At 40.1% G+C, this 15,453-nt stretch overlaps 2 protein-coding genes across 4 annotated transcripts in view; one reads left to right on the top strand and one right to left on the bottom strand.

Annotated features, from left to right (window-relative positions):
- The window catches only part of tesk2 (testis associated actin remodelling kinase 2), a 29,420-nt gene extending 19,331 nt beyond the window's left edge, over positions 1–10,089 (bottom strand). For 2 of the 3 annotated variants that reach the window (XM_058644516.1, XM_058644498.1), the window contains exons 1-3: positions 9,683–10,089; positions 6,682–7,105; positions 6,027–6,146 (exon numbers count right to left, since the gene is read on the bottom strand). In XM_058644516.1, coding sequence (XP_058500499.1) covers positions 6,027–6,146; positions 6,682–6,804 — 243 coding nt within the window. In that variant the 5' untranslated portion in view covers positions 6,805–7,105; positions 9,683–10,089. Of the gene's footprint in view, positions 1–6,026; positions 6,147–6,681; positions 7,106–9,442; positions 9,533–9,682 lie in introns of those variants that run through there. The other variant, XM_058644507.1, reaches the window with a different exon arrangement.
- A 1,794-nt stretch (positions 10,090–11,883) lies between these two features.
- Positions 11,884–15,344, top strand: LOC131469532 (zinc finger protein 239). The gene is made up of 2 exons (XM_058644566.1): positions 11,884–12,386; positions 12,876–15,344. The coding sequence occupies exons 1-2, from the start codon at positions 12,077–12,079 to the stop codon at positions 13,805–13,807; spliced, it is 1,242 nt and encodes a 413-aa protein (XP_058500549.1). The 5' UTR covers positions 11,884–12,076; the 3' UTR covers positions 13,808–15,344.
- The last annotated feature ends 109 nt before the right edge of the window (positions 15,345–15,453 follow it).

Genomic DNA, 15,453 nt, shown 5'->3' on the forward strand with positions numbered 1-15,453 from the left:
GGTGTGCTCACACATAATGGAAAGCAAAGTTATACACGCCATTTGTGTTCAATTATTCGCTATACATGAATGAACCACAAACCGTGAGTACTCACCTAGTGGCTAATGCTAACTATGTTCATAGTGACGCGCACATATTTTCAGACGTTACATGGTATTTCACTTCCTTGCTCACTATCTGCTCTGCTCTATCCTTCTTTGCTGGGTCTTACTCGTTTAATGTTCAAATAATCCCAACACCAACTGGCTTTCGAAAAAAACACACACAATTTGTGATTAACAGCTCAGAGGGGATTGTGTCTTCCCTGTCTGTTTTTAAATCTCTTCTTAAAACTCACCTGTTTTCATTGGCCTTTGATACTTTTTAAATTGTTGATGTTATTTCCATTTCATTTTTTTTATTATTTGTTTATTTATTTGATTTATTTGTTTTTATTGTGGTTCATATCCACATTTGTATTGATGTTTTTATGTCTTTTAATTTATTTTAGTAATTTTAGATCTATCTTATCCCCTTGTGTAAGCACTTTGGTTCACTGTGGTTGCTTTAAAGTGCTTTACAAATAAAGTTGATTGGATTGGACTGGATTGGATTAACATGGATTCTTTCAATTTGCACTGCCAGCCAAGGTTTGACATGAAATTCTCATCTACTGGCATCTTCCCATTGACTTTGTATGTAGTAACATCACACAGAAACATTAGTGTCAAATTTGGGATGAGCACATCTTTGGGGTTTCAGCCACTATCCTCTTCCCGGTCTCTGATTGGCTGTGGTGACTGGATTCATCGCTGACTTGGAGCAAATTTCCAGTTGGCCAGGGTGCACATTGCGTCGATTATGTGTGACTTGCAAAACTCCAACTGACACAGTCTTTCGCAGCAAAAGGAGAAGTTTAATCAAAGTAGAACTTAAATCCCTGAGATTATAATAAAACAAGTGTCTTAAAGGTGCTGTGTAGGGAAAGGGTGACAAATATACTGAAAAAATACCCTGTATTATGTATGCCCTACATAACCCTGAAATATACTACACATTTAAGTAGGAACAAGTTGTAATATGTGTTTAGGGGTGAACTGGAATTCAAAGATTTTATGATTTTCAAAGGAGCTGTTCGTTCTCAATCTCTGTATTGGGGCTTTATTTTTATTCATTCTTTTAAATTAGTTATAAAAACCAACCATTTTTTTTCTTAACCCATCACCTCTTAATAGAAAGGTGACCTTCTCACTTCGTGTTTCAGAAAGGCCACAACTCAATACAAAACTATCAGCTATTTGACTTCCTCTGAAGATACTCATGCAAATAGGAAATATCAACATGCAAACCACAGTAAGTAGCGCAAGCTGCTGCAGACTAATCTACCATCCTACACTTGTTTAGTCACTTCCTGACAGAAGTAACACATATAGATCATGATGCAGTTTTTTTCCAGTCCATAAGAAGAACAAACTAAAGTGTATTTAGAACAATTTCCAAAACTTTTAAATGCTTACACACATTTGGACCTGAGTGAAGGTAATTAATGATCGACAGCTTCAGACAAGGAATCCTTCAGAATGCTGACTGTCACATCAGTAGCAGACATACAGTCTCATTTATACAATATGATCACATACATACATAACATGGTTTCAATGCTGTAAATGTGCAATAGTGATATGCTTAGTTATGGAAAACAAGAACATGTCTATGCGTCATTTGAGAAAAAAATATGATGACAGATGATTCTTATGTTACACATTTTCAATCTCTCTGAGATCAATTCAGACAAGAATAATCCTTCTATGGGAATATGGTAGCCTGTCAATCATATCAACTATAACAGAGGGAAGCTTTTCATCATCCGCTAACAATGGAGAGCCATTGTTCACATGAACATCTCCCATCATCACAGCCACGGCACAGTGGTGACACAGTGGAGGGTAATATTACTTACAGCAGCAAAGAGAATTGACAGCTGGGACTAGTCAGTATGGGGTATATAGGGGGTATTGATGAAAATCAGTAAAATATGTTGCCATAGGGCAGAAGTGGTATATTCATTTATCAACAATAACTACAGTATACAGTACATTGTATAATAATTATAAAGGACGATGGAGTGTGTTTTTTTCATTTAGGGGGACACCAGTGTCTCTGCATCTCATACATACAGACACAAAAATCTCTCTGTTCAAGTTCAAAGGAAGGGGCCTGGCTGCGAGAGCCGACAGTCTCCACCACAGGACAGCAGAAACAACAGATGGCCACTCCCCTGAAGGCCTCCTCCCCCACATCCGTCTATCCTCCTCCAACCCCCTATTTCTCAGTCTTCACATCCCCCCATTAGGTTTATTCCTGATCCCCCTCTTTCTCCACCCTAACACTGTGTCCTCCAGCAAACCATCATCCCCAAATCACACTCCACAGTAGCAGTAATATCTCTCTCTTGCATCTTACTCACTTGTTCCATCTCCACCCCTGCAGACTCTCTTATGGAACGTGTCATTTCACCTCTGCACTTTCCTAGAAATCATAGCCCCCATTTTTTCCTTGACCTTTAAACCCCCATCTCCCTCTACTCCTCCTCAGAACTCTACTACAGCCCCTGTCTGCCACCATCCCTTATACTCAATAACCTGCAAAAGCCTCCACTTAACCCCTATATTTATCCCTTTCAACCATCAGAAGCTTTTTTCTCTCCTCCGTCACCTCTTCCATGCCTTTGAACCTCACTGTGCTCTTCATCTCCTCTACACTACAAGAGAGTGAGATGAATCGTGGTTAAGTGGCAGCGTTCATGTAGGAAGCTGGAAATGTTTATATGTCTATTAGATTCCACTTTGAATAAACACTGAGAATTAGCTTTAACATGATGTTTGCTTATATTTTAGCCTTCAGACAAGACATACAGCACAACTTACAAACTTTGTGTGGGTTTCCTGCTTTGGTAAATAGTGTATAACATACTTAAGTGTTTTGTCTAATGTAGTAAATGTGGACATCAATAACTGAAACCGCAGGTTGCTTTTTGTGTACTTTTTATGGTCTGTAGTTCACTCTTTTGCAGTGGATGACGAATCTCCACAGTGGGGTGCTTTCCAGAGAGTAAATGTGAATTTAAAAATGCCTTCATTGGCTTCCAACACAGACCTTTTAGATCTTCCAAACCAAATGCAAAACACCCAACAGTAGCTGTCAGACCCAATGCATCAACATTACATCAATAAGCCCAAAAGTTACAGCCTGAAAGAGAGGCACTATAGAGAAGGAAAGTCAATCCAGTTCATGAATCCAATGAGTGAAGGTCATATTCAAATTCCAAAATACACAGTGACGTGAAAAATATAAAGACATACAAAATATAACAGGATTTAGCCCAGTTTGATGTCTTCAAAATCCTCTAAGCCATTATTTTCAAAATACCACATGCACAAGATAACACCTTAATCCACAATTTCATTCTGTTTTTTAAAGGTCCAGTGTGTACAATTAATGATGGTGAGAACGTAGATTGTAACAAACGCTTTCTTTCCCCAATGCGTCACAATCTTCAGTGGCCTTCACATGATGTTGTTCTTCTGTGTTTAAGTGCTGTCTAAACATATTTGTGCAAAATGCAGCCCCTCTGTAAAGCAAGAACTTTGCCTAAACTACAAAAAAGGCTTCTTCTAAGTCAATGAAGAGCAAAAAAAATTTTGTAAATATGTAAGCAAGTATACTGAATTTATAGAAATGAGAATTTCTGCCGAAAAAACCCTCCTTAAAGGGGACATATTATACCCTATTTCCCCCATTAAAATAGTTCCCTGGTGTCCTAATGAACATGTCAGTGACATGCCTTGGTCAAAATACCATAAGGATGAAGCATCATAGCAGTTCAATAACCCTGCTAAGCCCGCCCCTTTCAGAACGCTCGGTTTTCGTGCTTGGTCCCTTTACATGCAAATGAGACACAGGCAAACACACACCCACTTCTTCCAGGGGGTTTCTGATTTGTCCTCGTTACAGCGCTTTACAGCTCTATTCGTCTCCCCCTCCCTCCACTAGTTCTCTGACAATATCAACATGGCAGCGTGCGCAGAAAACAGCCAGAGTGCCGTCACAGGAAGAGACGTTCTACATAAGGATCAAGCCGAACAGTGCCGAACTGTTAATCAGTTAAAAACACTTAGGAACAGCACCACTGATCGCCAGCGGCGCGCGGCGAGCTGCATAAGCTGGCGCTGTATGTTACTGTATCAGACCGGTGACTATGCTCCGGAGACCTCGCCACCGCGGCACCGCTGATCGCCACCGCGGCACCGCTGATCGCCAGCGGCGAGCTGCCTAAACGCATACAGCGGCCGTTTAGGCGGCTCGCTGCTGGCGATCAGCGGTGCCGCGGTGGCGATCAGCGGTGCCGCGGTGGCGATCAGCGGTGCCGCGGTGGCGAGGTCTCCGGAGCATAGTCACTGGTCTGCACCGGAGCTGGCGATCAGTCGCATACAGCGGCCGTTTAGGCGGCTCGCCGCTGGCGATCAGCGGTGGCGATCAGCTGATTTTCACAGAGAGTGCAGCACCTCTGCACAGAGAGTGCAGCACCGCTGATCGCCAGTGGCGAGCGGCATAAACTGCCGCTCGCCGCTGTATATGTGATTGTATCAGACTGAGTCTGTGCTCCGGTCATGGAGGACGTACTGAACAAATATTTTTAATTAGGACGTGTCAGAATGGTCAGTTATGAGCTCTATGTGACCTTTTCTTAACAACGTGTGTGTGTTTGTACGTCGGTGAAATACGTCCCCTGACTAAATACGGCGACCGCTGTCTAGTGCGAACACACGTTTGCTGACTTTATCCGGCACATTAGCTTCATATATCAAATCCTCTGTGGAAGTTTGTGTAAAACACTGTGCTCCACTGTGCAGCCACGAACAGCACACTTGTCCCTCTGCGTTGACATAATACCGCTCTTCCTCCCTCGCCTGCACTCTCGCAGGGACAAGGTGGAGCTAAGGTGGAGCTCTCGAAGTAAACTTACTGGTGGGTGGTAACATTCGCGGTGAAATGCGCATGCTGACGTCATAAGCGCAGGGAATTCAACATCGAGTGTTTTATCGCCTATACTTACACTAAGGGGAACTACGAAAACATGACGGAGTATTCTTTTTCCACACTTTGGTGACTGGTAGGGCCCCCAGAGTCCCAAATATAAGTATTAAAATGGTTAAAAAGTTGATTTTGCGTAATATGTCCCCTTTAATGTTAAACACTGGATCTTTCACCCTTTAACAACAGGTCAGCCCTGCATTTAACTGTGGTGCTAATTATTGAAACCTCAAAGCGTCTTCCTATCACAACAAGTTACACCAAAACCACTTAAAAATATTAGTCAGTGTCATTTATTTAGCCAAAGAGGAGCTTAATTCCTTACTGAAAGGAGTAGCCCACACAACAACTCAGTTACAACAAGCCATGTACAGATTCCATGCTGTCATGATGCCCTTGATAATATTACTAATGAGAAAATGTTATTTCTTTGCTGATCGATGTTGATGAAGAGGGAGTAATCTGGCAAAACTACTCTAATGGAGCGAAATGCGCTGGTGTGAGTCCCATTCACATGCATGTAGGGGGAGGGGACTGAGTAACAGGGTGAACAACCCCATACTTAATTCATGTCTTTGAACCAGCTGAAACTAACTTGACCTAAAATGTCCAGGAAAAAGTCTTGAGTGAATCAACTTAATAAGTCAAATCAAATCTAAAATTACTTTGGGGGTTAGCTTATTCACTGCACGTGTATGAGAGGCATGCTTAACAAGTTTATGCTTATCCTGAACCAGGCATAAAAGGCATTCAACAAAAGCACAACTTCTTGTCACGTACAAGGGAAAAAGTTATAAATCCTCAGGTCAAATGAGTACAAGTCTAGACACATTAAGAGGCAGAAGAAGTCACACAAGATAAGAAGGCAAACAACAGACTGAAGCCAAAGTCAAGAGGAAAAAAATATCTTAAGGGTCCATAAAAAGGAAAGTAATAACTGATCTCCACCCACCTTAAAGACATCAGAGAAGAATCCAGAGCCAATCCACTCACAGGTGAAGTCATCAAGGCGTGTCAGACGAGAGAAGGCACTAATAAGGGCTCTGTAGGATGATGGCCACACCCTGCCCACCTGACAAAGATATGCACAGACTAGTAAAAACACACCAAATCACAGTGTATGCTCAAGGACCACTGCTATAATTTGCTTGTTTGTGCAGCAAAATACGATAGAGACAGACAGATAGTGTTGCATGTAAGTGGGACAGTCTAAAGGACTAAACAATAGATATGAAGCGTACATTCTTTCAGTCTTGACAGACAGAAATAAGCACATACTTAACAGCACAGATAACAACGTGAGGACAACAAATTAAATAAGAGACAGATTACCTTTTTGTGTGTTAGGCAACCCAGCAAACCACTCAACCCTTCAAATCCAACCATTAGTATTTGTTCAGCCATTACTGTTTATTAGTGCTGCTGCCCTTTCATTTTGTAATTTGCACAGCACAGACAGATGGGGAAACCGTAAAATGGTTGATGGAGAAACTTGGACAACATAGCCACAAACCCATAATCCAATCTCTAATAATCTAACAATCTCTCTAAATTTAAACACAATTTTATTTTAAATTAATTGTTAAATGAAAAAAACAAAGACTGACCTGTGGTGTCGGGCCCATGCCCACCTCGCACACCCCTACCCCTCCGACAGTATCTCTGTCCTCATTGAGGCGTTCAGGTCGTGTAGGGAACCCAGCAATGGAATTTCTTTTATTCCGATCCATGGTGATGTGAAAGATGGTGATACCAGTGAGGGTGATATGAGCTTTTGTCTGTAATGCTCCAACATGACAAGAGGACTAGACAGTTTTAATGGTGCCAATCGTTCCACGACAGCACAGAATTGACTTAGTTTGTGTCCTGAGTGGGAATATGTCACACGCATAGACTCTGGCTTTTCCTTAGAGCACTCCCGGTAACTAACCCGTTTCCCACTGGACCAGTTCCTCACTGATTGTAAGTAGAGTCCACCAGGATGAGGGGGACTTCACATATTTGACAAATGTGTGGTAAATCCTTGGAGACCTAGGAAAATGGATGAAAAATGTTTCATTAGTTTGAGATTAGGATGTGAAAAGTCAATTAATATTCATGCCACACACCTATGCTGTAGGAGAAAGGTTTAGGTATTTTAAAGCAGCTGTGACAGAAGACCGGCTCTTGCATTAGTATGGATGAGACAAACCATTATTGCTCAACAGACCCAAATATAATGGCTGTAATAGGGGCCGATTGTCCAAATATGGGAGATTAGCCAAAGAATAGCTCAGGTCCCGGACCTTTATGCCATCCAAAACAAAATCAGCAGGGTACAAAGGGGAACAGGAAAGGAAGTCTGTGGTTAAAGGTCTTTATACTTGTAAACAATGTGGCTTTCATATCTAACATTTAGGAGTGCTTGAGGCTAGAGGGAATTTTTTGACTGATGAAACAGGTCTGGTTATAGATATATCTTGCAAATACTGATGGAAGGCAATAAAGTAGATAAAAATAGATTGAAAAACACATTCCTTGACCCTCAGCAGAAAATGCCCCATCAATTTTGAATTGATTAAGCCTGTGCATTTAATTAAGTAATTAGCCTCTAAGACTAAGCATGGAAGGTAATAAAGTAATGGATGCTGTAGAATGAGTGAAGGGAGATGACCTTTGACAAAGCTGGTAGTAAAGACAAGCGCATCCATAATTTATTTTTGACTCATTCTTCACAGTACTGCTTTTAATGCAACAAAGCGTGCCATCGTTTTCACTGAGAGTAATGTAATTCAGTCATATTTATTGTACAGACATTTTTAGAGTGCGTACACAGGACATGGGAAATTGTGGCTAACAGTAAGAGGTTGATATAAAACAGTTACATTTTAATTCAAATTAAAGAGAAACAAAAGCCCATTTTTGGCCCAGAAGAGTTCTAAATAAGTTTGGATCCTAAAAACAGAGCTGAGTGGACACAGCCAGATTCTGATTTGTTCTGTTAGTATTACATCATAGACAGTAGACCCTTTGCAAGTTACTGAGATCTTTCTCTGTCCCAGTAACATCCTTAAAAGGCTTTTCTTCCTCCTATTTCTTCTTTCTCTCTGAAGCCACTTCATTTTCTGCCTTGCTGAAATGCTGGTACTACAAAGTTAACGTTCCTGTCCCAAAACAATGCAAGACTGAGAAAGAACTGAGACACATCACATTTCATCAACTTATTTGTTTGGCATGTGCGGAGTCAATAATAGGCAAGTGAGTAAAATTCACCATTGATTCAAATATACAAGCGTCTGTTCCCATGCACCCACATCAGTGTTCAGAGCAGCTGATGCCAACTAAACATAAACTTCCTACACTAAAATTTCAGTCATGCAAATCTTAAGGAACTTCATTATTCTAGAAAGACGCTGTGGGTGAGTCAAACGTTAACCAGTGTTCATTTGGAATGATACTTCCAGTCTAAACCAGTGTACTAACCACCAAAAGAATTTTTACACCCACTTTTGCTGTAAAAAAGAAAAATAGACACGATTCACCATGATTCACTGACAACAAACATCCCAATTACAAGGATAAAGGATAAAAACGTTGGCCACACTATAAAATGTATTTAAACCATTGAAAATAAAATTATATCACATAGTCCTACAGTTATATTTATATGTTGTGGCAATTTTCTGAGGCAAATGATTAGAAGAAAAAATATGAGGGCAAGCCACCAGCGTTCGTTTCTATATTTATTTTGTAACTACACTGCGTTGCCTACATTTCCAAAAGACATGTATTTAACACACCACACTAAAGAGACTACACATGGAAAAGGGTGAAATTTTAAAAGGCGGTCTTTTTTTTTGGTCTTTAAAATGTGGCCTGTTGCTACTCCAAAACAGATGGGACATCTCCAGAGCAGCTTCAGGCCAAATGTTTTACCAGCAGATCGGGGGCCTGAACACTCTCCAGCTGTGTCCCAGTGGATTACAGACTAATAGAAAATGTCAACAATAAATCAAAAACTTAAGTGATGTTATAATGATAGGTTGAGCAAATCCTGGAGTGCCTTTTGAAGTGCAACAGTATTAAATGGGGTGTAAATGTGTTTGAGGGGCAATCACTTGGTTGTGTGTTTGAATGAAGGAAAGAATGAACAACCCAGAACTATTCACATATTCTTTTAACATCCTGTAAACATTTATGACTCTATCTAATCGTTGTTACTGCTAACTGTTACAAATATATTACATAATCATGTTTCTCCTATGAGCTGGAGAAAGAGACAAATCTCTGTCAAGTATTTGAGCAAGGTCACATTCAATAAAAATGAATAGCCTCTTATCTGAGCATCTAAACCTGATAAACTGCCATGATATGTGAGCCTTTGCATACCTGTCATTCTTCAAGGGTTTAAGTAATGAACAAGTCCATGGTGCGGACACCGTTGGAAAAAAACTAAGCATTATCTGAACACCACGGACAATGCTGCCAAGAGTTCTGTGCAAGTCATATGAAGAAAGAGTATGATGAATTGGTATCTTTATGGTAACATATTACACACAATACTGGCTATTAAACACAATAACAAAAACACTTGGTGATAAGAGTTATTAGTTCAAGTTTTGCACCTACCTGCTTTCGTTTCAAAGCGACGTGTGCAAAAACAGTTGGTTCCCATACTTGTGTCATAAAGTATTTATCGCAAACCAGAGAGGGTAACAACAGAGCGACAAAGTTTGCAGCAGCTAGCTCCGCGACTAGCCGAGAGGCTAGTTTGTCAACAAACTCGACCCAAGCCAAGAGCTAACGGTGACAGACATTAGCATGAGACTACTACTACTAACACACACAAGAAGAAGTTTTCAGTCGCGACGATGGAAAAGTGCAAGTTCCAATACAGTTAAATTCTGACAGAAAAGTTGTCCGTGTTCGCATAGAAAAGCTCCCCTATGTGTTTCGTACTGCCCGGGATACTATTTCTGACGGTTGTTGGTGTTTGACAGCTCTGTCGTCTTTTCGCTCCCACAGCCCTCTTCCATCGACCCCGCCCACGTTTGATTGACGGGTCAGAGAGCCAATAAGCGTACGTCTCTCTTTGTGCGCGTGAACTCAACTGTTGCAACATGTTTTAACAAAATAAAATGCATTTCCAAACAACAGAAAAGAAAAGAAAAGAAAAGAAAAGAAAAGGCAGGTGTTTAATTAAATATTTTAAATATCATTCTGTTGCTTTGGAGCCCTTCTCATATTTATTACACACATGTACATACATTGTTGTACTTAAATGGTTAAACGCATTGTGACATTTATGAATGACTAAAATGGACCACATTTGGGGTAATTATTGGTCCATCCATATGTGAAATAGAGTCATGTGATTTCTTTAAGGTATCCAATAGAATCGAATACTGTTAATATTTTAAATCAGATGCACATTCTTTGAAAATTAAAGTAACATATCAGCGACAATCTGATGACCATCGGATCAAATCCTCAAAAAGGAGGAGTATGTGCGCACATAGAACTACAGCATCATCTAGTGGACAAAAGTAGGCAGCACTCATTACACTCAAACAGCAAAATATACACCCATCCTAAGAAAGTGTGGAGACTGATCTTTGCTGCTCCATTCTTGTGAATGTGGTGGATATGTCAACAAATCCATGAAGGAGTTTCTCCAAATGTAGTTGGTTGGTAGACAGACAGGTAGGTAGGTAGATAGATGGATATATAAGTAGGTAGGTAGGTAGGTCAGAAGGAACTGTGACGATCTCAGTTTTACGACCTTATATCAGTGTCATCACCTATCACCAAAAAATAATGATTGATCATGCTACAGCTGGTGATGGATTAGATTGGAGAACTTCCACCAAACACAGAAATCTGTTGCAGGTGATGCAGAGAAGAAAAGATGGCACTGTGGACTTTAAACGTGGATGGGACCAGTACAGAACTGGATTTGGAGAACCATCAGGAGTCAACCTCTCTGTCTTTGACTGTCCCTTCGTATCAACCTTGTCCTCAATAAGACAAACTACCACCAAAGACAGCTTGTGTGCCACTGATGGTACATGTACTACAGTTTGAGAACCATGGGGCTACTATATACCCTTTCCAATTTGCGTGAGGTGCCGTCTGGGAAGTAGGGACCGTTTTGCAGATATTTAGTGCCCACAGTCCAATTTGGTTCATGAAGGACATTGATCTAACAACTGAATAATATATTCTATATACGTATGCATGTATACATATTTTTTCAGTCAGTTTTTATGGTTTATTGTCCTTTCACCAGTTTCACATACAATAGTTAAAATGAATAAAACACTGATTAACTACTGTTACAATTAAACATCTGCACATAATATGCAGATATATTGTCAAAAGGTACATTAAGTTGAGCTGTACTATCTGTTCTAAAATAAAATTCAAAGTGTGTGTCCATTTTTCAGATGATTATACTATTGTTTTCCATACTTTAGTCAACTAGCCAACGTTCTGATTGCATGCAGACACATTTTTTTTTACATGTAATCTTGTTCAAACTTAACCCATTCCACACTACTCCTCTACTTTTCATGGCCAGATTTGTGATAGGCAGCTGTGTGATAATGAGTAATAAACACTCTCGAATCTTAAATCCTTTCTCCAGTATCGACGTCAATTCGGCTACTACGTTGAAAATGGCTGACAGCCAATGAGTTTTATGCTCGATATTGACATTTTATCCGTAATTAAGTGTAAGAAAAGCGAAAGAGCTTTTTTTAGTCAGGCGTCAGAAATCTCGCATTGACATATTTTGTCCTATTGCTCGCACCGTATGTCCGCCGTCATCGTGTGGTCCCGCCCCGTTTCCGGTTGCTATTGTATTACACTTCCATGTTTTTCTCCTTTAACAACAACGCTAATGTGAACTCCACCGTGGAAACTGTGACTTCTGAGTGATTTTCTCTGACGCGCTGAGTCAGTTGTGCGTGTGCTCACGTCGCCACAGGCAGCAGAGACACAGAAACGCTGCGGGGAGCAAACATGGCCAGCTGTGTGGCTTTTCAGAGCAAGTTAACCTCGATCATGGAGAAGCTAGCTAAAGCCGCAGTGTTGGAAATCAGCAGAGTGTGGGAGGACGGCTTCGCCCTCTTTCAGGCCGAGCTCTGCCGCAGACAGAGCGAAATCGAAGCACTGAACAAAAAGTTGATGCTGATGGAAAACGAGCGGCTGGCTGTTCTGCCTCTGGCTCAAACTACAAACCTTCCCACATCATCATCATCATCATCATCATCATCTTCATCGTCTTCCAAGAGAGAGCATCACAACAAACTGCTGCCGCCTACTGGTGATGGTAAATATGACCGCTAAATTGTAAACAAATACAGAGCAGTTAAGTGTTATTTCTCATGATTTCCAACACTCAAAAGCAGCATAAACATCCATTAAGTCACATAACAAACTCTTCTTGTGCATGTCCATCTACGATATGTACGCTGTAGAAACTTATGATGAATAAATCAGATTTATAAACCATCAATGAAATGTAACTGTGAAGCTAATTTATTACTTTGTCTTTTTTAAATTAAATTAAATTAAATTAAATTAAATTAAATTAAATTAAATCAAATTTAATTTAATTCAATTTAATTGACTGCTTTGTCAAAAATAATATATTGGCGTCTGATGTCTCGTTTTGAGAAAGAAAAGCTTCATATTTTGAATTTCACTTCCTAAAACAGTAGTAGTGCCCTGGTTACAAAGCAAAATAATAGTTTTTTAAGGAAACTGTGTCAAGATGAATAAAGTTTTTAACTGTATCTGCTTATTGCTGTTGTTTCAGGACTCATTATAGATTCAGTTCAGACAATGGGTTCTGATGCTAGTGTCAGAGAGAAGGCGGACATCCCAGCAAACCACACACCACCACCACAATCACAACCACCACCTGCTCAGACAGAAGAGAAGCAGTGTGAGCAGCTCAAGTCCAACCATTGTAGAAGGGACGACACAGACGATGAGGACTTAATTGTCAAACTCGAAGACGAGGACGACGTCCAAATTGTGGAGCAAATGGAGGAATCCGATAGTAGTGGTAACGATGGAGCCGGTCACCATGAGATGGACACTAACCAGCAACCTGCTGGGGTCCTGGAAGAAAGAGAGGGCCAGCAGTGGACGTCTGTCTTAGTGGGGGACAGCGACACTAACGACACCTCGGACTGCCTTTTTGAACCAAAGCAGCTGTCACAAAGTCTGGACTCGGAAATCCTGCTCATTCAAAATGCCTTGGACATTTATGACAGCTCGGCAGAGACAGCATATTCCGACAGATTCATGAGAGACAGTGGACAAGGTGCATCGAGCAAATCAAGGCCTTCTTTGACTTTCACCCAGGGTCAGCCAAGTCAAGCAATAAATCCTTTAGAAGCAATAAATCTCCCAGAGAGAGGACTGTCCATCAGATTCCTCTCAGAGAAACATGCACAAACTAAAAACATGTCGGCTTTTAACTCTGACAGCAGATTATTCCTCTTAAATGACCCAGAGTTTCATAAAGCTATGGCGAGCCACCGCATTAAGGAGAAATGGTTCATCTGCCCATTCTGTGGGAAAAGCTTTGATCGCGTCAGCCATCTGGAGATACACGAGCGGATTCACACAGGAGAGAAACCGTACACATGTGAAGTTTGTGGCAAATGTTTTTCTCAGAGGAGTAACCTTCGCACTCACCAGCGGACTCACAGAGAAATGATGTCCCAAAATGTAGTCTGACTTCACAGATTCTGAGTTATCTGTGTGGCATTAATGTCTAACAAATTCTGTTTGTATTTTGATATTATTGAAAAGTGATGTAGCTGACTGACTAGTACTGTGCAATATCTTTCTTTTTAAACTGTATCGCTGACATACCTAGGATTGGTCATATTTTTTACTTGATAAATCTTTGTACATCCAAAACAAGCAGAGGCACCCAGCTCCAATAATGAAGTTTTCATATCCTTAAATTCCAATGTGTAGGATTCAGGCAAATCTAGTGGAAGCAATTCAATAACTTTACAGAGGGAGCAGGTCGCATTTTTGTTACCTGTAGGTCACCCGAAGTCTGCATCCTCACCACTAGATGTCATGAAACCCACAAATTGACTGTTTAAGGTCCAGTTTTATGGGGAAATATGAACAAAAAATAAATATATTTATATTAATGGTGGTTTAATTTATTATCTATTTGTATCATTTATTTATTTTTTACCTGAAAGCCACTTTAGTTTCTCATACGCAGTCACACTAGATGCCGTTAGATCCTAAATACCAGTCCTTATAGAAAAGGACCCAAATTGTTCTGGCTCTGTTGGATTGAGTTATTGTGGATCTTAATTTGTTTCTTCTCTGATATAAATTTAAGCATAGACTTCTCAACTAGTCTAGTAAGTAAGTAAAAGTAAGAAAACACACAGATTTTTATGTGTGGCTCAAATGAACAGTGCTGGCATCAGCAGCAGGTTAACTAACATCCACATGTCTGTTATGAATGTGGGTATGCGTCACTCCAGTCAAGTGGTTATTATGCCAGTTTAATCTGGTCCAGCCTACATATTCACACCACTGGCCTTAAGAAGGCTAAGACAAGATCTGACCCACTTTACACATTTGCTTTGTTTACCACATGTGAGCATTAGTGCAGGAACAGTGAGCCACTGTCTCATGGGAATTGAACCCAGACTAGTAACAAGTGGCTGCGTAGTGCAAAACATTTTAAATGCAACAGTACACCAACATTGCACACAGATGAAAAGTGAACTAGAGTGCACTCCACTATCTCGCGCAAGTAACAATCTTTTAAACAATTCTGATTCCAGATCACAACTAAAATATAATCGTTTATTTCCTGGCCTGTAATCTAAATCCTCAAATGTAGTCAAAATAAGCTTTTTACTTTTTGAATAAGAGGCAACATTTACTTTAGAGTATTTGAGGTGGCAACTACAATTTTTGATTATGATCTCAATTTATGTCAGAATTAAAGTTTGAGAAGCCAGTAAATTGTCATTTTTCAACTTGTTAACAGACAGAAAACACTGTATACACATTATATTGATATACATCGATTGATTTAGCTTTTATGTTGATATTGAACAAAATTCAAATGGGATAATTACGGATTTTTCGTCCAGCTGTATCTAGACAGGTCAATTTATCTTCTCCTGGCCCTGATTATTCAGAATGAACCCACACAAGATTACATCACTTTCATAAACCTGTGCGTTGTTCTGGTACTACTGTGGAAACTATATATCTTGTTACATTATCTTCTGATAAAAGAACATATTTACATTTTTAAACCTGACATCTGCAGGTTATTCATACATCTGGGTTAATACAGTCTCTTAGAAACAAAGAAAAGAAACTAATTTAACATC

Source organism: Solea solea, chromosome 1 (assembly GCF_958295425.1).
Source record: "Solea solea chromosome 1, fSolSol10.1, whole genome shotgun sequence".
In the NCBI taxonomy this organism is placed as follows: domain Eukaryota; kingdom Metazoa; phylum Chordata; class Actinopteri; order Pleuronectiformes; family Soleidae; genus Solea; species Solea solea.